Here is a 27,608-nt window from a genome sequence, read left to right on the forward strand (position 1 = left end):
TGCTAGCTCTGGATTTTGATGCCTGGCTCAGCCTCACATGTACTGCTCTGGGCTTTGTTATACTTTTTGATTGTGGCTTGAGCCATAATCATGGAAATGTTGCACTTTTCTTTTAATGGAGAAATAAAAATAATGCCAGACTGGAATGGTAAGTCTGTAGTGGTGCCCTTCAGTCATCATTTTCCTGCTCATACTGTTCTCTGAGCCTGATGAGTTCGCTGGGCACAGTTTAGCTTGAAGCTTTCTGAAAGTTTCAGAGCCTAGGTGTGAGTCTTCTTGTCCTCTTCACACCTAAGTGGCCATGCTTCTTCATTCCTGTTCCATTTTGTTTTGGAACATGGTGTCCTACTTCAGGGTAATGTCAGCACTTACAGCATAGACTGATAGAAAAGCACTCTGAAAATCTTACTGTGATTGATTAGGCTTGACTGCTGTTTGCGAGAAACCTTGGTTCTGCCTCAAGGATAATTTGGGAATGTTTTGTGTTTTTCTTAACAAGAAGCAGTACAAAATAAAGAGCTGGCCCCATGTCAGCCAAGGTAAGATCCAAGGACATTACATTGTGGACTGCTGGCGACTATTAAGTCATTCCTGGAGCATCTGTATGATTAGAGATAGGTGGTGGTCAAGTCATGTCAGGAAATGAACATGATTAAGCCAGTGGGTTCTAGTATAGTCTTGCATTCTGGGGCATGAGACCATATAACTCAAGTCCCACCTTCCCCCCCCCCTTTGTCTCCACATATTGTTCAAAGAGCAGTCCCTCTTAATTCTTAGCTGTATGATCATTTGGTGGCCTCAGCTATCAGCCAGAGTCACTCAAAATTTGCAGTGAAAGCGATGTCCTGGCCCCTCTTCCAGCAGTCAATCTGAACCCTAGGGGTCAGTGTTGCATTTGGCATCTTAAAAGTTCAAGTGAGGATGCTTCCTCTAAAATACATCTTTCATGTTTACTCTGCCCGGTCTGTACCAGTCTTGGACATTTCTATTTCAGAGTAAATAGATTGAGAAGGGAGAACTAGTAAGAGAAAAAAGAGACAATGGAAGAGCTGAAGACTGAAATGCAAGCCTCCAATTCCTTCAGCTCTTGGCCATTTAGTTGGAGGAGGGGTTAGGGACATGTGGAGGGACTGGAGTTCCGGGGTGAGGCTGCCTTCTGCTTGAGAGTCCAGAGGTGAAGTTTGAGCAAACCTTTGGACACACATAGCAGTTTCTTTTTTTTTGTTTTGTTTTGTTTATGTGGTGCTGAGGAATTGAACCCAGGGCCTCAGGCATGCAAGACAAGCGCTCTACCACTGAGCCACCTTCCCAGCCCCCACACATAGCAGTTTAAAAAATACAAATGCCAAAGTGGGCACTGGTGGCTCACGCCTGTAATCCTAGCTACTCAGGAGGCTGAGATCTGAGGATCACAGTTAAAAGCCAACCTGGGCAGGAAAGTCCGTGAGACTCTCATCTCCAATAAACCACTAGAAAACTGGAAGTGGCGCTGTGGCACAAGTAGTAGAGCGCTCGCTTTGAGCTTTGAGCTGACAGCGCCCAAGCCCAGAGTTCAAGCCCTATGACTGACCCCCTCTCCCCAAAAAAATGCCTGTTTAAAAATCATTTTCCCTAAGAACAATCAGGAGAAAAGACACTACCCAATCAAAATGATGCACTTTAGATCACAGGCTCATAAAGCTCTTTTCCAGGTTATCCCATCATAAGGATGAGGACTGGTGTGGAGTGCGATGCAGTGTTTTCCCGGTGATTCTATTAGGAAAGCAGGCTCTGGTGTGCATTTTCACCATGTTCTCTCTACAGGGATAGTCTGGCTGGGAGGTGGTGCTCTTGGTTTCTCTTGGTCTCTTCATTGCTCCAGAAAATAAGATGAAACACCTTTTAAACTTGTTGGGGTTCCAGGAAGCAAAAAGCCCAGGAATGAAATGGTATACAGCACTTGGTTCAAGAGCAGCCAGCACATACAGATAACTCCAGCATCAGCCAGAGCTAAGGGACAGAGTGACATGTCTGGGTTTTAACCACCTGGCCAGAGGTGTGTGTGTGTGTGTGTGTGGGAGGGGTCTCTGGAGGGGCCAGAGACCACAGCAGGCCAGGTAGCCCCCTGCGGTGACAGGTCTCCCACATTTAGATAAAAGGAGGAAGCAGTATGTGGCTCTGTGGGACAAACTGCCAGAGAATGCCATTGCCTTGGTTTTAAACAGTTTAATTTCTTAGAAACATGACAGTAAAGGCTGCACTATGCACAGAGCAATGTGCTTTGGATGTGTCCCTCTTCCAAGAAAGTGAAGGCATAAGTTACTTGTCTGGGCACCCAGCATGCCCTTGTCCTCGGGGTGCCATTTTTGGTCCTTTCATGTCCCGTGGGCTGGAGACACCTGCCTCTGACCAGCACCACTCTTGACCCGGGTTATTCAGTGCACTACAGAGCCCTCCACAGCGCTGTCCTGGCCCTGCTCCCCACACGGGTAGGGAGAAGGGAGGGGTCCGGTCGGGGCTGGTGCAAGGAGGGAAGGCTCCCTGCCTTTAACCCTGACTCAGCCTACAGCTCGGCCAGAAGATGTGGAATGTGGAGCCCAGGGGATTGAGTTATTCACAGGCTCCTCATGAGGTACCTCGGCAAGAGCAGCCAAGAGGGAGGATCAGAGAGGGTGAGTGGGGCCAGCATGATGCGGTTTAGCCTCAGCGTGTACTCAGCATCTGGGTTCTCACCTACCCAGCTGCCACCACCTGCATTCCAGAGTCTTCATCCCTGGCTTGTAGCTGTCACAGACCCCACGGCCCAGGTTCCCTGGGAGGAAGGGGATCAGGGGCCCTATGGGGCCTATGTATAGGAAGGGGGTGGCCGTGACTCCAGTGAGAGGTGGGAAAGCACACCACAAAAGTCAGATCTGCTGTGCCGTGGTTCTGGAGGAAGAGGCCTGGTGGAGCACGCAGAGTGAGTTTGTATTTATAGGTATCCTCCTGGGATTCCTTCCAGAGGTGATTGTGATTACGAATTTTTAGCACCCTAGTGGTTGGTGCAGCACACGCTCTCCAGAGCCAGGGGTGGGGGACTTTTGGGGACCTTGGAGAGGTCCCTTTAAATCCCTGGGGGTCTGTTAGGTGTTCCCGCGTCCAGTAGGGTGGCTTCTCTTCACTCCTGCGTAAGGTCCACCTCAGGGCACAGGCTCCATGGCTTGAGATGAGGCCAAGTGCAAAGCCAGCTGGTGTCCACTCCGGCTCAGCAGGGCCTGCACACCGCCCAGACTGGTGTCCAGCCCATGAATCCAAGGCCTCCTCTGAGCCTCACTCCAGTGCTTTGGGGGTGGAGTCTAGGCCAGGCTCCCTCTTGCGTTTGGCACTTTTAAAGAAGCCGAGCTGTAGGGAAGCAAAAGGGGAGGCCTCAGGTGGGTCTGGTGGGTTCTTCTCCCAGCTAACCCCAGTCCTGAGGGGGCTTTCCTGAGCCCCCTAAGCATACTCCCCAAGAACTCCATTGTGGGCTAAAGCAAAGTGGGGGGAGCGTTGGGCAGGAGGCCACGTAGGTGCTGCCATCTTACTTTGTGACCTTACTACAGCTAACAACATCTCAGGGCTCAGAGACAGAGAAGACTGGTAGCCTTGCTAGCAGCCTGAAACGGCTGGAAATTGGGGCTGTTGTGTATGCTGGTGTTTTTTGTTTTTTTCTGGTAAGAGTAGCTGGTTGAGTCACAGTGTGGGTAGCCTCTGGGGTCTTAAGCAACCTACAGTTGGGGAGCAGAGTTGGGAGCAGCTGGGGCCAGCTCCCACAGGCAGAACATGGCAGTTGACACAGGGCCCCAAGGCCTGAGCGCAGACCTGGGCCACAGGATGCCGTGTCTGTTTCTGCCTGTGGGGCCCTCACCTTCCACAGTGCCAGGACCAGCAGGGAGAGCAGCAGGAACCCCCCCAGGGTGCTGCCCACGATGATCCAGATGGGGATCTGCCAGTCTTCTTGTTTGGAGATCTCCAATGTGATCTGCAAGGGGAGGAGGAGTCAGGACTGTTGTGCCAGCCTGGCTGCCCCTGATGGGAAAGCCTCATTCCTTCCAAGGGGAGCGGCAGGCTGAGGCCTCAGAGCCTGCCTCGTGGACACCTAAGTTGGGTGAGCATGCTGTCCCTGTGGATGCTTGGCCTTTGGCCTTGGCAGCCACTTGATTCTCCTACAACAGTGGCTACTCTCTTAGTTCTCTTTGCTCCTTCCTCGGCTCTCCTAGACATCTCAAGGTCAGCGTGTTGTATAGTGCAGCCCTGTCTCCTTGATTGCAGTTACTCCTGCAGTGGCATAGGTCCCAGGAGGCTCCTGGGCCTCCTGACCCTGCCCTTCTGCTTTCCAGTGCATCCTTGGGCCAGGTGGAGCTTACTCCATCTGTGAGGGATGCCAGTGTTCCTAGGACTTGGCCAGTGGGAGGCAGCAAAGACCCACACCCCTTCTGTTTCCACAGGCTAGGCTTTTTTTGTTGTTGTTGTTGGTCGTGGGGCTTGAACTCCGGGCCTGGGCGCTGTCCCTCAGCTCTTCAGCTCAAGGCGAGCACTCTACCACTTGAGCTACAGCGCCACTTCCGGTTTTCTGGTGGTTTATTGGAGATAGGAGTCTCACGGTCTTTCCTGCCCAGGCTGGCTTTGAACCGCGATCCTCAGATCTCAGTCTCCTGAGTAGCTAGGATTACAGGCGTGAGCCACCAGCACCCTGCTAGGCTTTAAGCCTTCCTGCGATCATAGGATGGTGTCTGCCTCACAGAGCGTCACAAATAGCAGACTCCTCCCACCCAGGAGGGGAGGGAAGAGAAGAGAGGGAGGAATGCTTGTTTTGGGCCTCCAGCCTTCCGGGGACTCAATCTGTGTGGGGCAATCAAGGGCCACTCAAACTCATGTGGAGCCACCTCGAGGGACACAAGCTTGGTCTCCACTTGAGCCGCTCTGCTCCTGCCCCATCCTGTGAACACAGAGGTGGGCACCCAAAGTCCTGGGGCTGACGCCTACTTCTCTCTCCAGTCCCCCCAGAGGGCCTGGTCTTGCTCTTTCTCCGTCCTCTCCTGCTGAGACACAGGGGCACACAGGGTCAGGGTCCTGCAGGAAAACTGGAAGGGAGGGGCCAGCTCTTTCTCACACCCACAGGGCCGGAGTCCAGGCTTGCAGGCATCTGCAGCGCTTACCTGACGGCTGGGGTCCTCCTCGGGGAAGATGAAGGGGCTGTGGAACTGCCGCTGCAAGACCGCATGGACCATGATCTTCAGGGACCTGTACTTGAGCTGTGTACAGTCAGATGCCGTTAGAGCGTCTTGAGAAGCCTTTGATCCTGCCCCTGCTAGGTAGCCCCAAGTGGGAGCCCCCCACAGTCACCCTGTGCCCTGGGGCCTCTACTTACTGCCTTGAGCGACCTCAGCCACAGGTTCCCTAACAGGTAGAAGCTGACTTCCTGGTTGGGAGCCAGCCTCACGTTGCAGTTGATGGAGACCACATCAGAGTTGCTATGATTCTGGAAGAGAAGACAGCGTGTGGTGAGCAGGAGCAGGGGAGGTGTCCGGTGTGCCACCAGACAAATGTCACAACATGGCTCACTGGGAGGGAGGAGGGCAGAGCACAGGGGACAAGAGAGGGAGGGGGCGGGGGTGGCATGGGCTGGGCTGCCAGAGATTGTAGGTGACAAACTATACGTGGAGCTCTCATGCTGCATTTGCGGTAGTTCTAGGAATAGACCTTTGAGTCCGTATTGAGGAATCTTTTTTTTTTTCTTTTTTGCTGGGCCTGGGGCTTGAACTGCACCCTATCACTTGACCCACAGTGCCACTTCTGGCTTTTTCTGAGTAGTTTATTGGAGATAAGAGTCTTGCCCACTTGCCTGTCCAGACTGACTTTGAACCGTGACACTCAGATCTCAGCCTACTGAGTAGCTAGGATTATAAGCATGAGCCAGCCACATTGGCTGTATTGAAGAACTTTTACATGTCATAACCATATACATATTTAGATAAGGTGGGTGTGATTACTGGGACAGATGTGAAAAAGTATTTTAGGCATTCTAGGGAGCTTCCTGAATCTGATTAAATCTGATGTGTGTATAGACACCTGATACGTTTTATGTTTATGTATGTGCACCCACATACACAAATCCATCAAGTAACAATTCTTTTAAGTGAGCTCATAATTGATCAAGACAATTTTGGTAATCATGCTATCAGTGCTCTGGAGGTCTGAGAAGACAACAAAAGCAATTTGTATTGACTGAATGAGAAAGCAATATCATAGAAACCCCAAAGGATTCTTTAAGCAATTACAACTTATGGGGACAAAGTTATTTGTATTGCTGGCTTGCTGACCATCCCAACCTTACTCAAGGCCAGATATTTCTAATATGATCAGAAAGTGCTGTGTACAAGGCACTACTTAAGGAAACTAAACAAGATTTTTTTTTTTTTCTGGGTGAGGACCAATGACTGTATGCTGAGAAACTAGTATGCAGAGATGGAAGGGATTCTGAGAAGGAAAACTTGAGACTCTGACGCTTGGTGAGGTTCTGGAGTTGGAGCAGAGCTCCATCCATTTCTAAGGAGGAGGCCCAGCTGACAGGGTAAGCCCCCGGAGCAAGATGGCTGTCCAAGCAAGGCCCTTTGGCTCTTAGGTTGGAGACACTCACCAACAGTGAGGCACGACTCAAGTCTTCCTCCATTGGGGTGGTTCGGTACTCGGTACTGTTCCCCCAGATGTTACAGGATGTGTTCACCTGCGCACACATGCACACGCACATACCAGTGAGCCTCAGGGCCAGGCCTCAAAGTGCTCCTTATCTCCTCTACCCAGACAGGCCTGGACCCCCAGTCCTGGGAATAGGGAGCCAGGGTTTGAGCATATGGGGCCTTACGTAGGAGGTGTGTCTGTCTTCTGTTGGCCCTGGGGCTTGGGTACCTGGTCGGTGAAGAAATCCCTCAGCATCAGAAGACGGTTCCCGCCCCGGGTGGCGATGGGAATGGTGATCTTCATCATCACCCCATGGATGGGGAAGAAGCCCAAGTTCTGCACCTGCACCAGAGGAGGGCGTCTGAAGGAGGGGGCAGTGAGGTAATGGGGGCGGCCAGCCCTGGCATCCCACAGCCAGTCTGGGGAACAGGCCCATGGGACATTTTCTCTGTGTGGCAACTGCGGCACTTTGCCACATCGGAGTGGAAGGATGACAATAAGAGACACTCGATGGAGGGGTTCCAGATGTGACGGGGTATCAACAGGCCCTGAGCCTGGACAGAGGGGACACTGCCGCCTTCAGTGCCCTCCTCTTGGGGACTTCAGGGAGGACAGGACTGGAGATGGAGAAAGTCATCGCCGTGGGATGAGGGTGCCATGAATCCGTGACGCTGTTGTTGTGATCGTCAAGTGGGACTGGGGACATAGCTCTGGATGCACGCGATGGCTTTGAGCAGGTCACTGGACATTTTGGACAAGCCACACAGGACCCGGAGTGTCTGCAGGCTAGTGTCAGTGTCAGCCTCACGCCACCATAGAAGGCAATCAACTCACTTCAGGGATGAGGGAGACCAAGATGGGTAAATTGCTTCCGGATTTTCATTGGTGACAGGACCAAGGCAAAAAATTCACACTTCCCAGCTCCCTTACAGCTAAGTCACAATGTTCTGAGACAACGAGAAGCAACTGGAACTATGAAGAACTGCCAGGGAGATTCTTAAAGAGGGAGGGGCATGCCCTTCTGCTCCTCCTTCTTCCTGCTGCCTGGAATAAGCATGTGATGGCTGGGGCTTCAACCCCCTTGGACTATGAGGTGAATATGAGGTTGACCATTTCATACTGAGGATGGTAGAATAAGACCCAATTTGGAACTCTGAAGCTGCTAGTCTAGATTTCTTCTAGGGAGACTGCAAGCCCTGTTATATTTAACCCTCTATGTGTTTTTTTGTTCTTAAAATGTTAAACTCTTTCCATTAAAAAAAAATGTTTAGCCTAGGGAATGACTAGGTGTGGCTGGTCCAGCCTGAGTATTTCCAGATAAGAACAGAGAGACTGAGAAAGAAGGAGATTGTTGAACGCCACACAGGAGTAGGTGGCGGGGCTGAGGCTGGACTCAGGCACTGAGATACTTCTCCAAACGGGGGCCCCGCGTGCCTGCCTTCAGCCTTACCTTGAAAACACAACTGAGAGGAGGCCCCAGGCCACCCTGTGTCTCCAGTGAGCTGTTGGCCTTGATCTCATAGTGGCTCAGGCTGCTGCTCCTGCCGAGACAGAGGACAGAGGCGTGTGAAGATGGCCACTGTGGGTGGGTGACAAATGATAGGGTTGCAGGGGGGAGGCGCGGCCCACCTGGTAAAGAGAATGTCGGCCTCATACTTGAGGTGGAAGCGGAGGAAGGCCAAGTTGTCGTCCTTGGTACTGTCCTGCTCCTCGCTGTCACTAAGGGGGAATTAGGACCTTAGAGACCGACGAGGTCCGTGCTGGTTCACCCAGGCTGACCAGCTCCACACCAGGCCAGGCGGGAGGGGGAGGCTGACGCTGGACACCAGGGCTTGCTGGAGTCAGGGAGGATGTGTGGTCATGACTTGGGAGGCTCCCACTGGGCACTGTGTCCCGGGTTGCTCTGAGTAAGCAAGGACTGGCCTGTGTGGACACTGCTACCTGGTTTGCCCAGAGCATTTACTTCTTGGCCATAGTAAGGCCCAAGAGCAGAGAGAACCCTCCTGTCTCCCTCCTTGTGCAGAGACTATGAGAAAGTCAAGTTTGTTTCCTGCAGGCCCAGAGCGCTTCACCCGTAGCAAGCTGCCTCGGAGCGGCCTAGGGACAGTCTAAGAAGAGTCCACTAAATGATGGTCAGATGCCAAGCAGAGGGAGAGACAAGGAGAGGAACAGTTCGGGTTCTGTTCCCAGGTGCACAGTTTGCAGGTTGTGGATAGTGGAGAAATCACCCAACTTCTCTGAGCCTCCTTGTTCTTATCTGTAACTTGGTGGTGGTGGTGGTGGTTAGGGGTACCCTGCTTATTGTGGGGGGATGGACCAGTGTACCCAGTCTTAGAACTGCAGCAGTTTAAGTAGCTACCTAAAGTGCCTTCAGATGACAGTAAAGGACTTAGCGCCAAGCCTCAAAGAATGAGGTGTGGTGGTGCCAGGGCAGGTGGCAGGCTGGGCACGTGGGACAGGGGCAGCTTGGTTTGTGGGTTTCTTAGGGGAGGGCAGGGCAGGGGCAGCAGTGAGTGGCTTTGGGCAGGGTGGGCGCAGGCTCCTGACCTGCCGGAGCCCAGCTGGACATGCAGGTGTTGCAGGAAGACGGACTTGCTGAATTCGAAGTCCAGACGGAAGGCTACCTGCAAGGAAGCAGGAGCCTGAGCTGGAGGTGCAGGGGGTGGGCGTTGTCTGGGCCCTGCCTGGCATCCTGTCCCTTTCCCAGGTGTCGTCCTAGCTGGGAATGGCAAAGAGCGGACTGGGAAGAGAAGAGGGGAGCTGGGGCTGTCCAGAGCAAAACCCACAGCTGTGCCACAGGGGGCAAAAGGCACAGCACCCTCTCCTTCTTTGATAGAAAGCTGGGACCCAGCCAAAAGGGTGGGGCCCCCTCACCATGGCCTTGTCTTGTCTGACCCTTCTCTGGCCTCATATGTTTTTGTTTTTGCCAGTCCTGGGGCTTGAACTCAGGGCCTGGGCACTTGTCCCTGAGCTTCTTTTGTTCAAGGCTAGCCCTCTACCACGTGAGCCACAGCACCACGTCCGGCCTTTTCTGTGTATGAGGTACTAAGGAATCGATGGGCTGGGAAGGTGGCTCAGTGGTAGAGCGCTTGCCTTGCATGCATGAGGCCCAGGATTCGATTCCTCAGCACCACATAAAAAGAAAAAAGCCGGAAGTGGTGCTGTGGCTCAAGTGGTAGAGTGCTAGCCTTGAGCTGAAGAGCTGAGGGACAGCGCCCAGGCCCAGAGTTCAGCCCCCACAACCGACAAAAAAAAAAAAAAAAAAAAAAAGGAATCGAACCCAGGGCTTCATGCATGCTAGGCAAACACTCTATCACTAGGCGACCTTCCCAGCCTCTCTGACCCCATTTGGGCGTCCCCCAGGGACTGGGGTAAATGGGAAGTTTGTGCATTGAATTTAACCTCACTTGGGGACCTTCCTTCCCCGGGAGCCCTAATTCTGCCCTCCCCCCATTTCCCTCCCCTTCCCAGCCTGTAGGCTGCTCTCCAGCTGGCACCCCTCAGATAGGTCCCCATTTACAATGAGGTCTTTTGGTTGATGGTGGAGCACCCCCCCACCCCCAGTCTGCCTGCCTCTCCGTCCTGCTACCTTGCTGGGCCTTCCACCTGCACCTCTAAGTCCGGGGCAGGCAGGAGCTCAGGAGGATACGCGTGAGGATGAAGGATGGCATGGATGGCCCAAGGCGCTGGGAGAGGAGCCGGGTAGGGTGGAAAGCGGTGCCTGAGGTAAAGGGGCCAGTGCCTGGAGCCTCTTCTGCGGGTTCCTCGCTCTCTGTGCTCTTGGCTTCCTGCCTCTCCCCACCCCGCCTGACGGCTCACCTTGGCCTTGGCCCTGAAGAAGGGGTAACTGACATTGCAGACTTTCTTGTGCAGGCGTCTCTCCTCGTTCACACACTCGATGCTGCCGTCGGAGTCGTCCTGAGGGTGAGGACATAGAGGTAGCCGTGAGGGAGGGCCGGGGGTCAAGGTGTACAGCCCCCTCCCCGCAGTAGCCCCTTTCCACGGAGAACATCCCTCCCCACCACTGATCCCTGGAGCACGCTTGGAGCACTGGCCTGCACTTAGCTGGGAGCACTCTCCTCCCTCCCCCAGGCCTGGGTTCCCCGTTCAGGTGTGACACAGGGTGCGTCCACCATAGCTGCCACGGGCAGGGCTCGGGTGCTGGGCTTGTATGCACATGGTAGGCAAGGTGTTTCCCGTGGCCCAGGAACCGGAAGTTCCTCACTCAGACTGGGGACAGTAGAGGACTGGGATTTGCTTTGTCCACCTAAGGGCTGGGCAGTCTTGAGCCCCTGCAGCCCTGCTTCCCTCTGGTTCTCTATAGCTGCACAGACGGACAGCTTTCCTTCAGGGCTGCAAAGGCTTCTTGCAGCTATGAATGAGCTATGAGGTCTCACAGTCCAGAAAAACAACGAGCACGCTGCGGGCCAACCTCAGGTCTGACTGGTGGTAGTTTTTTGTGGCTCTGTGGTTAGACCATGGTCAGGCGCTCGCACTGGCTGATGGGGATGAGCCTGCGTCAATCCTTTCCACCTGTTCTCTTTCCAGACTGACAACAAGTAGCTCCTGGCTGTCAGTCCAGAGCACAAAAGGTGACAGCTGGCCTGCCTGGCCTGGGTGTCCCCTGCACACAGGTACACAGGGAAGAGACTCTGGGCTCTAGCTTGATGTGGTGTGTGTGTGGGGAGGGGCGGGGGTTGTCTGAATCTTTTCTTGCTAAGGGGACAGGGCCACGCGCTTCTGTAGCCATCATGAGAGATGGGTGCTAGCAGAGTGTGGGCGTTAAGGCCCAGAATATGCAAGGCACTGACCCCTGGTGGTTCCTGTTGGTGATGATTTGTTCCTATTATGGTTCTGTCCAGGAGGCATTGTCCAGGTGTGTGTGCGTGTGCATGCATGTGTGTACATGTATGCATGCGTGTATACCCATGTGCTTGTACTTGTGGGTGCGTGTGTGTGCTTTTGGATGTGCACGTGCAAGCTGTCTGGGCAGGCTGTGTGTGAGGTTTGCACTGGATCAGGGCACAAGTATGATGCATGCTTGCAGGTGTGTGCATTTCCCTGGCTGTCTGTGTGGCTCGTGTGCTCATCTGCAACAAGCAGACTCAACTTTTCTACCTGGCTGAGCTTCTGAGCAAGCTCCTGCAGGCAGGGCTGGGTGGGTGGCCTTTGGGGGGAGGCGGCTCCTGCTAGCCTGCTTCCCCTGGCCTTGGTCACAATGTTCCATAGAGCATCTTACTTCTATACCCCCAGTTATTTGCAAAGCCCTTTCTGGTCACCACCAGCTATAAGCAGGCATAGGCTGGCAGTGAGGCCTGGGGCAGGGGAGAGGGAAGATTGGTACAGGTGGGGGCCCCCTGTGGACCCCAAACCCAGACAGACAGTCTCTGGACAAGAGAGGGCCTTGGCCTTCTCCGAAGGGCTACTTCTCCCACTCTGGGCAGAGATGGGGGTATTGCTGCCCCAGATCAGGGCTTGATGGATCACACTGCCACAGGCCTCATTCAGGCAGCCTCAGGCCGTTGAGGCCTGTTTGAGGGTGTGGGGCCACTGCAGGGTGGGCAGTAGGGGACTCTGGCTTTGCTTGGTTGCATTTCCTGTGTGTGGGGCTGGGGAGAGGTCCACGTGGCCTCGGTCCCAGTCAGTGTGGGGGCTTGGAAAGCGAGTGGCGGCAGCGGGCATTTCCCCTGCCCTCAAAGACCTGAACGCCCCATGCCTGAGGCTCACCTCCGACTGCCCACCGAGGACCTCCATAGCGCCAGTACTGCCCGGTGCCAGGACTCACCCCGGACCGCACAGAGCATCCCCAGAGGAGGAGGCGGGATGTGGGTGGCTCTCTCCCTGGCCTGCACCTTTTCGTCCCTCTTCTACCCTGGGCCACCACGCTCTCACCTTCTGGATCAAGCTGGCGAACTGCAGGTTTGCAGACTGGGAGATGTTAAGGATGGTGTTGTAGGCGTTCTCCCCCCGGTTCTCCAGCGTGGCCTCCACGGCCACGCGCCGCCGCGTGCTCTCCACGATGAACACGGTGGTGTCGAAGGACAGCGTGTACGTGGAGCAGTCCTGCGCAGACCTCTTCAGAACCCGCTCACAGTACTCCCTGTGGGAGAGACGACCGGGGATCAGGCAGGCGGAATGGGACGGGAAGGATGGAGCCACAGGGTGCGTGCAGAATGATGGGAATGGGGCTCTGCCAATCTGGGAGTGATCACTAGACAAGAAGGAAAATGGGCTGGGCGCCGGTGGCTCATGCCTGTCATCCTAGCTACTCAGGAGGCTGAGATCTGAAGATCACAGTTCAAAGCCAGCCCAGGCAGAAAAATCTGTGAGACTCTTATTTCCAATAAACCACTAGAAAACCAGAAGTGGTGCTGTGGCTCAAGCGGTAGAGTGCTTGACTTGAGCTGAAGAGCTCAGGGACAGCACCCAAGCCCAGAGTTCAAGCCCCACGACTGACAAAAGAGAGGGGGGGGGATGGACTACAGGCTGGAGGAGAGCTCTTAGTTCAACTCCCTAGACATAGGTCATCTTTTCACTAGCCCCGCTTCCCTTTTAGCTTTGCCTGCCAGAAAGCTCAGAACTAAATGTAGAGGTGATGCTGATGACTAGCTTAGATGGTTACATGACTGGCTTCTTCATCTTTTGGTGAGGTTCAGCTATGCTATTTAAATGTGTAGTCTATGTTGTGGTACTCATAGTTTGCCTAAATCATCTCACAGTTAGCAAAAAGTTGACCAAAAAAGTGTGGCAATATTTATTATACCAATTTAAAATTGGATTGTTTGCCTTGTGTACTAACTTGTAGCTTAATGCAGCCTTTGCATCCTTCCTTCTTTCTTTCTTTTTTCTTTCCTTCCTTCCTTCCTTTCTTCTTTTTTGGGTCTGGTTGGGGGCTTGAACTCTGGGCCTGAGCGCTGTCCCTCAGCAATTCAGCTAGCGCTCTACCACTTGAGCCACAGCACCACTTCTGGCTTTTTTCTTATGTGGTGCTAAGGAATCGAACCCAGGGCCTCATGCATGCAAGGCAAGTGCTCTACCACTGAGCCACCTTCTCAGCCCCTTTTTTCCTTCCTTCCTTTCTTTCTTTCCTCCCTCCCTCCCTCCCTCCCTCCCTCCTTCCTTCTTTCTTTTTTTTTGGCCAGTCTTGGGACTTGAACTCAGGGCCTGGGCACTGTCCCTGAGCTTCTTTTGCTCAAGGCTAGCACTTTATCACTTGAGCCACAGCACCACTTGTGGCTTTTCTGTGTATGTGGTACTGAGGAATGGAACCCAGGGCTTCATGCATGTTAGGCAAGCACTCTACTGCTAAGCCACCTCCCAGCCCTCTGCATCTTTATTCTATAGAGAGGTCAGAAAGCCCAGGGGTTCAGCCGATGACCTCTATGGAGACTTTGACTGGGGGTTAGACACCAGCACCCCAAACCAGGATCCCTGTCTCTACTCTGCACATCTTTTGTAGTTTAGGTTCCAAAGGAAGAACTCCTCCCTTTCACTTTGACAGTCAGTAACTGAGGCTGGGCACGGGTACTTGCCTGAGCTCACGTAGGAGGTGGAAGCGGAGCCCAGGCTAGAACCCAGGCTCCAGGTTCAGTACCTGATCCACACTGCCTACAAGCAAGGTGTGTGATAGCCATCAGGGCCTGGGAACCCTAGAGCAGCGGGGAGGGGTGGATGTTGGGGAGCAGCAACGTACATGGCCGTGGGCAGGTCGCTCCGGGCGTCCAGCACGAGGTCAGGAACGCAGTGTTCATCCTCATTGCAGCCATTCCAGAAAGGCACCTGGGCCAATTAGAGCCAGCAGTGGGTGGTGGAGAAGAGGTCACGGCCTCCAGTCCTAGCCTTTGCTGTAGGTCCTTGAGCTTAATGCACACTGGCCTTTGCCCCTGAACTGCTGACAGGGCTCTGCTTGCCCTGCCCTTTCTCTGGACTGCTCCTCTCAATTGCCCTCACTGCAGATTCTCTACCTTCCAAGACTTGGTGCAAAGCTTAGCTCCTCTTGGCCCCGGTGGGTGTAATCCAGCTGGTATGGGCAGAGTGTTTAGTGCTGAGAATACAGGGTGAGGAAGGCAGAGCATCTGCCCTCAGCCCACGGGGAAAGACTGGCACGTGAACAGGGAACCGCAGCGTGAAGTGTGCAGAGAACCAAACAGAGTAGAAACATAAGAAACAGAGGCGGAGCCGAGCGTCAGTGGCTCACACCTATAATCCTAGCTACTCAGAAGGCTGAGATCTGAGGATCGCAGTTCAAAGCCAGCCTGGGCAGGAAAGTCCGTGAGACTCTTATCTCCAGTGAGCCACCAGAAAACTAGAAGTGGCGCTGTGGCTCAAGTGGTAGAGCGCTAGCCTTGAGCTGAAGAGCTGAGGGACAGCACCCAGGTCCAGAGTTCAAGCCCCACGACCGACAAAATAAAAGAAAAAAAAAAGAAATAGAGGTGGAGAGGAGAAATGGACCTTTAGGCTGTGGGTGGTCTGAGAGGGCTTCCAGGAAGAGGTAGTAGATGGAGGATGAATGAGTTCACTAGCCAGCCCGAGAAGCTGGAAGGATGGGCCAGTCACAAAGGTCCTGGGGTGAATATAGCCTGCTGGGCGTGGGAAGTAATTGGTAGTTCAGTGTGGAACTATAGAAAGGGACTTGGGTGGAGGAGAGAAGAGAGAAGCTGGGGCCAGGGGTCACCAAGGGCTTCAGGCATGGGGAGCCCCTCAGACATCAGACATGGGGGTTTAGGAGTCTGAAAGCAATGCAATAACCTTCAGAAATCCTGGCCAGAGGAGACTGGGGGGGGGGAGGAGGGGGAGGGGGAAGGGCCTGGTGGTAGTAGCTTTGGGCATGGCTGACAGAGGTAGAGGATTAGAGATTGGGAGAGGAGGCTGGGTGAGAGGAGGCCAGGAAAAGAGGCTGCCATTGCACCTGTGATCCTTTTGCCAAATCCAAGCAACAGCTCGTGCAATTCTGGAACCACGTGTTTACTCAGTGGCCCTCAGAGACGTCGCTCAGTGACTGGACCCCAAGGCTGGGGCTCACGCATGCTCTGATGCATTGATTTGGGAAGTCATTTCAATGTGTATTATTTCATCTCAAAACCACTTTCTAACCCTCAGCTGGCAGACACTGTTCCACAGCGCTCGCCTGCCCTCCCAGCTTCAGACACAATTGACAGTTGCCTGGCCTTTTCACGTAGCTACAGGGTGCATCGGGTGTCAGGAAACAGACTCCGGGTGCCCAGAGCCCAAGCTAAAAATGTGTGGTTGGGTGGGGCTGGCGAGAGGCTAAAACTTTCTTTGGGAATGGCTCGGAGCAGACTGAGGGGGGTCTGCTGGTCACCAAACATGCAGAAGGCCAGGCTCTAAGTGGTCTCATGTCCACATCTATTCATAAAGTGGGGGGCAGGAGATTAAGAACGCAGGGCCCTATGGTCTTGGGACTCCACGTCAAGGCTATAGGGATGAGAAATGCCTGGTTCTAGCCTGGGGCACTGTGTGTGCATGCACGTGTTTGTCTCTGTGCACATGTGTGCATGTACTTGTGTGCACAGCATGAACACACACACATGTGCATGTGTGTTTATGAATGTGCATGCACACCTGTAGTGTGAATGTGTGCACGCACGCATGCATGCGTGTGTGTCTGTCTGTCTGTCGGGACAGGAGGCCTGGTGGTGGGATGAGGTGTGTGCTGGAATGTACCAGGCCATACCGAGACTCTGAGTGTGGTGGGCCAGCCGTCGTCCAGCATAGGGCCATGGTCAGGGTCTTCTAGCACATACTCGACTGAGAAGGCCACCGGCTTCACGTAGTCGGCAGTGTCCTGTGGGCCAGAGGAGGACAGGGCTTCAGAGAGCACCATTTCCTGGGCCCAGTCACCATGAGGTCTCCTTTGAACTAGGAGAGGCTGTGGCCTTGTCTCCCTCAGTCTGTCATGGGGTGGAGGGTGGGGGACAGAGGCTTCTATCCAGGTCTGCAGGTGCAAAGTGTAGGGGCTATGACTCAGCCTGTGCCAGCTCAGTTACCTGGAGGTTTCATGAAGCAACGACTCACCCTTCACCCCCTCAAGCAGCCTATGTCTTCAGCCCATGCCTGCTTGTCTGCCCTTCTAATCCAGGGCTCCACTAGGGCCCTGCTCTTTCCTTATACCTGTTCAATCCAGCTCTCTCCTGGACCTCACCTGGCACTAAGGAAGCCATGGGGAGGGAGGGTCAGGTGGTTATCCTCAAGGACATTACTCCAGGGCCTGAGGTGGGCTGGGGAGGGGCAAGGTCATGAACACTGGCCCCTAGCTCTTCTCCCAGGGTCTGAATGTGCCTGGCACACCCCCCCTCCTACAGCAGCTTCTCCTCTAGTTCTGTGTCTCCCTTCCCCTTCCCCCCACCAATGTAGGTGCCTAGACCCTGCTGATGGAGCCAGGCTCACCAGGACGTGGAAGTTAATGCGTTGACAGTGCTCCTGGCCAGAGGACAGCAGGACAGCCCGGTTGGTGAACTGGTCCCCTCCCTCATCCAGGTGAGCCCTTGGCATGTACCGCCTCTCGTCCATAGTGGCATTGTACCTGATGCCTGGGGAAGAGAGGGTAAGACTAGGCAGCTGGAGCCTCGATCCCACCCAAAACCACTTGCTGCTCTTATAAAACAGCCACTTCCCCTAGACAGGAGCAGACTTTCCCCCTCCACAGGCCCGAAGCTTCCCCGAGGGGGGCTGTGGCTGTGTTCGGGTAAGGAGGAAGGGACTGAAGAGGGCAGGGAGGCAGAGGAGGAGAGAAGAAGATGCACCAGAGAGGAAGAAAAGAGGGAGCCAGATACCAGTCGCTCACACCTATCATCCTAGCAACTCAGGAGGCTGAGATCTGAGGCTTGCGGTTCAAAGCCAGCCCTGGGTAGGAAAGTCCATGAGATTCTTATCTCCAAAGAACCACCAGAAAATCAGAAGTGGTGTTGTGGTTCAAAGTGGTAGAGCGCTGGCCCTGAGTGGAAAAATCTCAGGGATGGCACCGAGGTCCTGAGTTCAAGCCTCATGACTGACAAAACAGAAAAAGAAAAAAAAGAAAAAGAGGAGAAAAAGAGGAGGAAACATCAACACCCATAGAAGAAGAGGAGCCAGGGTGAGGGCCTGGAATGCTCAGCCTGCTGGAAGTTCCCTCTCTACTCTCCTCCCCACGCCATGCTCTGGGGTCTCCCTGGGCTGGTTGGGCCCCTCTGTGTAGGGGTGGGTGGGACTTTGCCCCTAGGAGAACTCCTTAGACTTCTGACTCTACTCTGGGGTTTAAGGCCTAAAGCTTCCTCGACCCTAATCCAGCAGAATATCTTGCCAACCTTCGGACCCCCTGGCTGTCCCTGTCCTCAAATCCCCCTTTCCTTTTTCAGATGAAACTCGAAGGAGGGCACAGTGGCCTGGGATTTCCCAGGTCTCTTCCATGAGACCCTTTCCCTCCCCTCCTGGTCCTGTGCCTTGGCTGAAAGCTACATGCTACTCCTCTTCCTGTGTCAGCCCAGCAGGACCTGGACATGCAGCCTTGGCTTTCAGGCCCTAGCTGTAGGGGGAAGGATGGGCATCAGAAGAAAACCACCCTGCCTGAGCCCACACTCCCAGCTGGGGGGTAACCATGGCCTGTGTGTCTGGCCCTGGCTCCTAGCTGCCCCCTGTCAGCTAGCTCTGTCTTCTTCTATAACCAGGCCAACTCCTCTGGCTTCTGTGCTACCCTGCCTCCAATCCTGTGCCCAAACTGCACCCAGACTAGCTCCTTCCCATCATCTCTAAGGGCAGGGGGAGAATCATCCCTGCTTGCTGCCACCCTGGCAATGTCACACGTCCTCTGGGTTGGGGAGGGGGTGGGGAAGAGAGAGTGTCAAAGCTGGCTCTAAGTGCGACCTGGCACTTACAAAGCCCAGGCTGTGGCAAACAGCCATCTGAAAGACTGGGGAGACAGATCTGGGGGTGGGGACGCAGGGGCCTGCCTTACCTACAGTTGCTGCTGGGAAATGGGGTGCCAGGAAGACAGGTGTGAAGCAGAGGAAGGCAGCCAGGCAGGTGGCATCCCTGCCACTGCGCTTGCAGTCTTTGTGGAAGATGTTGATCTTGGATGGCTCAAAGTAGAGGCTGGCGTTGATCTGCACCACAGGCCTGGCCCTGGAGGAGAGGACCGGTGAGATGGGGTGGGGTAGGGCTAGGGGGACAGGAGAGCTGGAGGGAGGCTAGGGGGGAGAGGTAGATATTCTAGTGAACAAGGGGGAAAGGTAAATATTCAGCAGGGGGGCAGAGGAACCTTGGCTATTGCTGATTGGACCAAAACCCATGGACAGGTGGGGCTTAACAGCCTCCTAGCCCCAGAGCTGTGTCTGCTGTGAGCCCCGCTGACCTCCCCTTGCCCCTCATCACCGTTCAATGCAAGGTTTCCAGCCCTGAATGAGTCTCAACGCCCAGGCTGGACCCTAGGACCAATGCCAATAGGCATGGCTATGTTTTGCTTTTTTGTTTTTAAATCTAAAAGTAGTCAACATACAGCAGGGCCGCGGGCCTCTAGGAAGTGCTCTGGGGAGGGATCTGAGGCCAGAAGGGCTGGGGAACAAAGCCCCACATCACACACACCCCTCCCTCAAGGGAGAAGGAAGACGTTTCTGCCTAAGACACTGGCAACTTGACCCATTAGAACCTCAAGAGGGAGGAACTTCTGAAAAGCCAAAGATTTTAGGACAGATGCTAGGACAAGAGAAGGGCCCTTCCTTCCTTCCTTCCTTCCTTCCTTCCTTTCTTCCTTATTATTTTGGTTGCCTTGGGGCTTGAACTCTGGGCCTGGGCGCTGTCCCTCAGCTCTTCAGCTCAAGGTGAGTGCTCTCCCACTTGAGCCACAGTGCGACTTCCGGTTTTCTGGTGATTAATTGGAGATAAGAGTCTCACAGACTTTCCTGCCTGGACTGTCCCTCAGCTCTTCAGCTCAAGGCTAGCGCTCTACCACTTGAGCCACAGCGCCACTTCCGGCTTTTTTCTTTTTGCTTATGTGGTGCTGAGGAATCGAACCCAGGGCCTCTGGCATGCAAGGCAAGTGCTCTACCACTGTAGCTTTGAACTGTGATCCTCAGATCTCAGCCTCCTGAGTAGCTAGGATTATAGGCATGAGCCACCGACACCTAGCAAAAGAGGAGCTTTCGCATGCCAGGTTTGTCTGAAGTCAAGAGATACATCAAGAAGAGGGGTAGGGGTTTGGATCCCAAGAAAGCTTACATGGATTCCAAAACAAGGAGACTGGTAGTCAGCTGGGGTAGGAGCAGGGTGTGTTTGGCCAGCAGGGAGTTGTTACAAAGACCCTAGGGAATGTCCTTCACCCCTCTATGCACTGAACCCCAGGAGAACCGGGAGGAGCCAGGGAACTGACCACAAAATGACCGCGCTTCCCAGGGCGCCCACAGCCAGGTCCACCAGTCCATCCTCATTGAGGTCTAGTTGCCCATGGACACTGCAGCCGAAGAACTGGAGGCCTGGGGCCAGCTCTGATGCGGCGATTCTCTGAGAGAAAGCAAAGGCAGAGTGTTCACTGTGGGTGTGGGCCAGGCTGGGCGGCAGCTCTAGGCAGCAGACCCCACAAGGGGTGCTGGGGTGGGGGGTGGGAGGGGAGTCAGCCCCGGTCCATGGTGGTCTCTGCCCTGGCCTGTTACAGCACTGGAAACTCCTCCTGCTTAGAGGCATGCTTCTGAGTTACAATATTGTCTTGAAAAGTTTCCATACTGCGTGTCAGGATACATCACAGGCAATCCATGCGCACCTCAAACTTCAGGATGGTTACATGTTATAGTAAATGCGCAGGTCACCCTGGCTGGGGACTGCGGCTGGGCTGGTAGCCAGATGCATTTCCAGCAAAGCCTTTTGCTTAGGCTTGAGCTCTCTACCTGCCGTCAACTATGTGAAAACATGGTAGAGGAGCAGGGCATGGTGCCTGGGTGGGTCCTTGTGTGGATGGGAAGATCAGGAGATGCAACTTGCCCAAGGTGAGGTTTGACTTGAGGTGGGCACAGCTGTGGACACACCTGCTCCGTGAGCACACCTGAGCCTTGTGAACACGCCAGTGCTACTCTGCACAGTCCCCTGCTTCCACCCCCACCCCCAGGCCTCACCTGCTTGGGCCTCTTCAGAATGCTGCCTGGGCAGCCGTGGAAGATGTAGACGGCCCCTCTGTGGTTATCCTCCAGCGGGGCCCCCACTACCACGTCATTGTATGAGTCTTGATTGAGGTCTCGGACAGCGGCGATGGATGAGCCAAACCGGGCGTTCTGGTAGCTGTAGGAATCCTTCAGAGTTCCATTATAGACAAACCGGCCCTGCAAACCCAAGGCCGCATGCAGAAGGGCTCAGGGCCAGGCACAGACCTTCAGGGCCACAACTCCCTGCATCTGTACCCAGGGCCCTGCCTATATGTGTCCCTTCTCCAGGACACTGGTGACGCAAGCCCAGAGTCAGACAGGACTCTAATCCCCTCCCCTCCCCTGCCCCAAGGTCCAACTCCTGGTGGCACCAGCTGCTCTTGGTACCCCAAGTCAAAGCCATGGCTGGTAACACCTGTCCCAGGCTGTAGATGTACACCCTGCTGTGTGCAGGGCCCTGTGATACCTGTCTCCGGTTGTGATATACACCTTGCTGCACTCACAGCTCTGCAATACCTGTCTCAGGTTGTAGATGTACACCTTGCCACGCTCATGGCCCTCGCTGAAGTACATTGGGGCGCCCACCAGCAGGACGTCCGTCACATTGTCGTCGTCGATGTCCACTGATGTGATCTCACTCCCGAAGTAGGAGCCTATCTGTGGCACACAGGGGAGAAGGGGAGAGTTGAGGCCACCCACTTCCCCTGCGGAGCTACCAAAGCAACTTCTGATCTCTGTTTCACCCCAATGCCTTATCTGAGCTTCCTACTCATGACTGACCCACACCGGCCCAGCAACAGGCTGGCTGCCAACCAAATCACAGTGTTGTCCACTGCTTTCTGGTGGCCCCTTGGCCTTCTGCGGTGAATGCAACACTTTGGGCAGCATGAAGGGGCCTGAGGGGTGTCTGTCTGTGTGCATCCTGGGGCCTGACAGCCTACACTCTGGCACACCCCAGAAAGGGATGGTGGGCAGTAGCTGGGATCTGGACAGCACCCCAGAGAAGAGAGGTCCAGGGGGAGAAATTCAAGCTTCACCTGCTACAACAGGGCCAAGGCCCAGACCACGGCTGTCAGGTGGACCACACTGTCAGGTGCTGATGTGTGTGAGCAGATGACACATGATATACATGATATACGATATGTGTCAGGTGACGATGGAATGAGACCCCACTCAAGGAGAGCACTGGAGGTCCTGAGGTTTCTTATGGAGGGTACCAGCCTGAGACACCTTCCTGCTGCCTACCCTGTGTGCCACCTGGGCCTTGGCCTTCCCACAACAGCCTCCCTTCCTTTACCTGCTCGCCCCGCAGAGCCTGGTGGATGGTAAGGCTGCGGTTGTTGTGCATGGTGAACAGGATGACTTTGCCCGTGTGGTTGAACCGGGGGGCTCCTGCCACGTATACCCGGCCCTGCCTGGAGGACACGATGGATGTCACTGTGTACCCTGCCACGAGAGGAAACAGAGAGGTGTCTCTGTGTTCCCTGACATGAGAGGACACAGGTAGATGTCACCTTGTACCCTAGCACAAGAGAACACGGGTTGGTCCGTGTGCTGGCTTCTACCCTGGGCCCTGTGTGGGTTTGGCAAGTCCCCTTGTGAACAGGGCTTTGTGAGGAGAAGGTGGGTTCTGGCTCAGCTGGTACTTATTCCTGTAAGGGTCACCATACTGTGGCCCAGGCTGGAATCAAAGCCACAGTTGAGAGTCTAGCAGCCCCAGCGGAGACGGACTTCAGCTATGGGGGTAGCATGGCACTGATTCTGCCTATCATGGAGAGTTTATCTTGCTGGTGGTGCTGGAGAGGAGCCGGCCCTGACCCATACTCAGGCCTGGGACTGTCCTACAGGACTGTGCCCATCAGCTAGTGTAGACTCCTCTCAGCCTGAGCGTGCACGGGGTCCTGTGCCCCAGGGCCTCCTCTCCCTCCGCTACCCACTGCCTCACCCAGGTAGGCGCCGTGGTTCTTCAGCTCCTCAGGGAACTCCTTCAGGTAGGCCTCTCGGAGAGGGATGACCTTGCCACCGCTCATCTCCTTCAGCACAGCCCCATTCCAGTCGTAGGCGCCGACCGCTCCCAGCAGAACCCCATCCTGGCACGGGGAGGGGACCCAATCAGACCCTGCTCCAGAGCCGTCCCAGGTCCTGTGAGCAGTGCAACACTGCCTGGCGTGGAGGGCATCGTTCCCAGGGGTCACGTGCCAAAGACCTCACTCCCCATGGGCTCTCGGGTGAGAAGGAGTCTCAGATTTGACTTTCCTTCCGATCCTCAGTGCAGAATGGTTCAAGGGAGTTTAGAAAAGAAGCAACGTTCTAGAAATGAACTCGAAGCCACGAGAGAGACCTCACTCCTCTCTGGGCTTCCAAACCCTTCTAGGGTCCCCTCTTGTCACCTCTTGATCTACCCACCAGATGCAGGGCCAGGTGGTTGTATCCCCTGCCTGACAGGGAAGCAGGAAGCTCAGCTAGGGAGGGGAAGGTTTCGTGTTTCCGACTTTATGCTCCATTCCTGGGAGCTGGGCCCTGCTTTCCACTCCCTGAGCCCTGCTCATCCAGCACAAACCATCTATATAGTTGTGGGCACAGGGCCCTGAGGGGCATTGGAAAGAGGACAATTTATCAGAGGCCAGATGGCCAGGAAGCCCCTTTCCTTTGTGATTTGGGGGTGAGGGCAGCTGCCCACCTTTCTCTCCACTCAGCTCTTTGTGAGCTGGCCCGCTGAGGGTGTTCATGGTTCCTTTGTTGTTGCAGATGCAAAGGGTTAAACCTGTCGGTGCTCCAGGGTCAGGTCTGATGGTTCAGACAGGCTTTTGCAACCATCAATAAGCCGGCCTTGGGAGAATTGGAGGCTTGGTTATGTTTAGCACTGCGCTGCCTAATTACCCTGCACGTGGGAGGCTCGGACAGGGCCCTGACAGGATTTGGGCTGGGGCCTCCCTCATCCCGAGGTCTAGTCACTGCCAACATCCCTGGCACCCCGTTCATGAGGACTGTGTTCTCATCTGGCCCCCCATGGGGACCCACGAAAGCCCTGTGAGAAGACACACTGTTCATGATATGAAATATGAGACACCAGTGGCTGAGGTTCGGAGAGGAGAAGGGACACAGACAGCTAGAGGCAGGGCTGTGCCAACAAGGTGTGTGGAGGAGGAGAATATCCGAGAGTTCTCCTGGGTCCAGTTTTCCATCGAGCTCTCTCTGGAAAGAGTCCATTATTCCGGATCTGGCTTCCCCTCCTCTGTGTGCAGACAGCCTGGGGAGGGGCTCTGGAAGACGAGCTTCCATGAGAGGCTGCCCCTGAACTCAGTGCTGCACTGAGCAGGGCGGGAGGTGGCTCCTGGCTCTCTCTGGGTTTGGAGTTCAGGAGTTTCTGCAGGGACTGCCATTCTGGCAGTTATGAGCCAGGGGGCGCTCTAGGCTCTTGCTGCCCCTGTAACCGGGCAGCAGCTAGGCCTTGGACCAGGATAGAAGAGTGACCCTGAGAGTTTGGGGGCAGGGAGACTCTGGCCAAGAGGGGGGCCGTGGGGAGGGCACGGGAAGACCCCCCACGGCAGATCTCGGATAAGACCTCACCCACTCTGCAGAGCCTTGATGGGGAGGAGCAGCGTTCCCAGCTTTGCAGGCCCCATGTAGGTCCCCATATTTGTGGCATCCTGGACACCCCAGGTCTGTGGTCTGGGCTCCGTGTACTCAGAAGGCCTTGGCCAGTCCTGGCAGAACACAAGTCACTGCCTGATCTCATGCCAGCCCGGGAACGGGGGGAGAGGGGGGCTCTTCCTTCTCTGTGCCTGGCTCTTCATCCTCCAGGTGTTGCTCAAGGAGGCCAGGTCTCTGATTCCTGTGCCCAGCACAGAGAAAGCATGGAAAAGATAAATGGAGCCAACTATCTCAACCAGAGTCACCATCACGGCCTTCAGGGCTCCTCTGAGCAGTGCTCTGCTGAGATGCTGATAGTCTATGACATGTGCATCTTGCTGTGTTCCGGCCAGTGGCCCTGACGTAGCCCAGATGTAACTCAGGAAGATCTGAGCGAGTGTCGTGCTTCGGCCCATCTGCCTGCTGCCTGGTGTGTGGTGCCCGCTTCCCTCCAATCTGGGCTTTCTGAGTCAGACCCCCTGAGAGCCTCTGTGCTCTACAGACCAGTTGTGGAATGGAGGAGGGCACTGGCGTTTTTCTTATTAGTTTCGCTGTAGCAGAACACGTGCCTCTCTGAGACTCAACTTCTCTGTCTGTGAACTGGGAACAAGGAATCCTGCCCCCATCACAGAAGCGCTGGGAGTCGGGGATCATGGGACAAGGAACTGGCACAAACTAGCAAATGAACAGAGCATATTCCCGGAGTGCCAGCCTGAGGAGTGAGCATGCACACACGTGCACATGTGTGTACAATGCAGCACGCATGACACACCACACAAACATATACAGATGCACACACACAGTGCACATGTGTGTCCACACACAGGGTGCCTGTTTCTCCCAGACACATATCGTGGGCATATTTCCCATGTAGGACTTTAGGTCAGACTTTACTATATTTGTGAAGTGTTTCAGGACATCAACTCTGCTCTCTGGTAATTGCAGGAGGCTTCAGACCAGCCCCCGTCCCCGGCACCCCAGGCAGCTGCCCCAATGCACAGCTGCCAGAACTATCAGGCCTGTGGTCAGCATTGGCACCCGACTCTGTTCTCGAACAAGATACCATGGGCGGAATGGGACCCTTGGTCCTAGGGAGAAATGTTCCCAGCACCCTACAGATATAGTGTGCTGATTCCATACAGTGAGCTTGATTTGGGCAAGCGATGGAGACAATAGAAGTTGAAGATCTCTTCCTGGCCCAGAAGGTTCTAGGAAGCAGAGAGACTCCAAGAAAAAGGGATAAAGAGATGGATGCTCCCGGAAAAGCCTGAGAGGTTGGAAGGGTAGGAAGTGTGTGCAGGGGGGACGGAGGGAGGCCAGCGCCATCCATACCTCCACCACATGCGAGGAGAAGCCGGTCTGTGACATCTCCAGCCCGAAGGACGTTTCATTCTTGTTGGTGCCTGGGACAAGAACAGAGGGAGGTCAGCCCAGTTCTGCATGCCTCACCTCGCACCGCACCGTAGCTCCTTCTCCATAGGCGGCGGTGGGGGCTGGGGTGGCGTGGTCACTGCCACAGCGCCACGCCCCTCCCAGCACCTCCGTGGGCATGGCGGGGGGGGGGGGACAAGTCAGGTCACAGGTGTGCTTGCTGAAAACGATTTAAAGGGAAAGAATTGAGAAAGGGCAATAGACACACTGTGTGTGTGTGTGTGTGTGTGTGTGTGTGTGTGTGTGTACAGGAAGTGGAATTTCCCACTTTCTCCATGCCTATTCAACACAGGTTTGGTTCCAGACACCTTTGGGCAGTTCCAACTCATTACCCTGACTCTCAGGAAGGAAGATGGATACCTACAAAGCTGTGCAAGAAAGCCACTGGGCGCCCACAGCCCCGCCACAGGGGCCTCCCCACACGGCATCGCCATGATGGACCATCACCCAAGGCGACTGCTTTAATCTGCTTCCAGTCTGCTGGTTTGGATATTTCAGTGCTGGCATGCGAGTCAAGGCTCGTGTTCCAGCCTTTGCATCTCTTGAGCTCTCTTTGGTGTCTGCAGCTTGTCATTCTCAAGGCGCTGCAGATTTCTCGGGTTCTAGAACACTGCCTTCTCTTGATTTTTGTGGTCTCTTCTATGCCCCAGAGCCCAATGTTGGAAAGGCCCACTACAGCACTACAGAGAGCAAGCAGGATCATGCAAATGGGATTCTTTGCAGGGCATTTCAAGTGCCTTTGTCCTGATGATGATTTTCCAGTTTGCACAGCAGTGGTGTTGGACAGGCAGTGGCCCTCCCAGCCTATGGAGTCAGGCCCTCTGGGCTCAAGCTAGGTTTGCCAGGTGATTTTACATTATAATGCATGCAGGCGTTTTGGCTTGAGTGAGGACTCTGGCTAAAGCTACTGTGCTTGTGGGGATTGGATTTCCACCATTCAGGAGCGTGGAGACCTCCACAGGCCTGACTCACCTTCCAAGCTGAAGATCCTGTCTCCCAGGGCATCCACGATGTCCTTCAGGGCCGCCTCATCGGTGACATTGAAGAAGTGCTTGTCATCAGGATCGCTGGCGATGTATTTGATTTCACTCAGAAAAGTTTCTGGATTGATCCCCCGGCGGTTATAGTAACCCAGGACCTGCCAGGGAAGAGGAGCAGGTGAACAAGCTAGGACTTGGCACCGCCAGGAGTCCCCTGCGGTAGGAAGGAGCCAGGGCTGTCCAGTAGCCACTCTTCAAGGGGTCATTTGTGTGTGTGTGTGTGTGTGTGTGTGTGTGTGTGTGTGTGTGCGCATGCGTGTGCATGCCAGTCCTGAACTAAGGGCCTGAGCACTAGCCCTGAGCTTTTTTTATGCTCTACCAACTGAGCCACAGTACCACTTCTGATGTTTTGGTGGCTGGTACCTGGCTTTCTTTCTTCCTTCTTTCCTTATTTTTTTGCCAGCTGTGGGACTTGAATTTAGGGCCTGGCCACTGTCCCTGAGGTTCTTTTCACTCAAGGCTGGTGCTCTACTGCTTTGAGCCACAGCTCCACTTCCAGTTTTCTGGTGGTTAATTGGAGATAAGAGTCTCATGGACTTTCCTGCCTGGGCTGGCTTTGAACTACAGTCCTCAGATCTCAGTCTCCTGAATAGTTAGGATTACAGGTGAGCCACCAGAGTCTGTCTTCTTCTTCTTCTTCTTCTTCTTCCTCCTCCTCCTCCTCCTCCTCTTCCTCTTCTTCCTCTTCTTCCTCTTCTTCCTCTTC

General features: G+C 54.6%; 1 protein-coding gene across 1 annotated transcript in view; it reads right to left on the reverse strand.

The window, feature by feature from the left end:
- Nucleotides 1-2,239: 2,239 nt before the first annotated feature.
- Nucleotides 2,240-27,608, reverse strand: part of Itga11 (integrin, alpha 11) — a 62,836-nt gene continuing 37,467 nt past the window's right edge. Inside the window, exons 7-28 of the mRNA XM_013011911.1 lie at nt 26,835-27,000; nt 25,764-25,834; nt 22,744-22,888; nt 22,096-22,244; nt 21,315-21,455; nt 20,772-20,975; nt 20,036-20,166; nt 18,626-18,792; nt 17,083-17,225; nt 16,370-16,480; nt 14,369-14,454; nt 12,568-12,775; nt 10,495-10,593; nt 9,223-9,299; nt 8,305-8,394; nt 8,126-8,216; nt 6,904-7,017; nt 6,635-6,721; nt 5,366-5,476; nt 5,154-5,249; nt 3,863-3,976; nt 2,240-3,360 (exon numbers count right to left, since the gene is read on the reverse strand). Coding sequence (XP_012867365.1) covers nt 3,289-3,360; nt 3,863-3,976; nt 5,154-5,249; nt 5,366-5,476; nt 6,635-6,721; nt 6,904-7,017; nt 8,126-8,216; nt 8,305-8,394; nt 9,223-9,299; nt 10,495-10,593; nt 12,568-12,775; nt 14,369-14,454; nt 16,370-16,480; nt 17,083-17,225; nt 18,626-18,792; nt 20,036-20,166; nt 20,772-20,975; nt 21,315-21,455; nt 22,096-22,244; nt 22,744-22,888; nt 25,764-25,834; nt 26,835-27,000 — 2,673 coding nt within the window. The 3' untranslated portion in view covers nt 2,240-3,288. The remainder of the gene's footprint in view (nt 3,361-3,862; nt 3,977-5,153; nt 5,250-5,365; nt 5,477-6,634; nt 6,722-6,903; nt 7,018-8,125; nt 8,217-8,304; nt 8,395-9,222; nt 9,300-10,494; nt 10,594-12,567; nt 12,776-14,368; nt 14,455-16,369; nt 16,481-17,082; nt 17,226-18,625; nt 18,793-20,035; nt 20,167-20,771; nt 20,976-21,314; nt 21,456-22,095; nt 22,245-22,743; nt 22,889-25,763; nt 25,835-26,834; nt 27,001-27,608) is intronic.

Source organism: Dipodomys ordii, unplaced genomic scaffold (genome assembly GCF_000151885.1).
Source record: "Dipodomys ordii isolate 6190 unplaced genomic scaffold, Dord_2.0 Scaffold15, whole genome shotgun sequence".
Lineage (NCBI taxonomy): Eukaryota > Metazoa > Chordata > Mammalia > Rodentia > Heteromyidae > Dipodomys > Dipodomys ordii.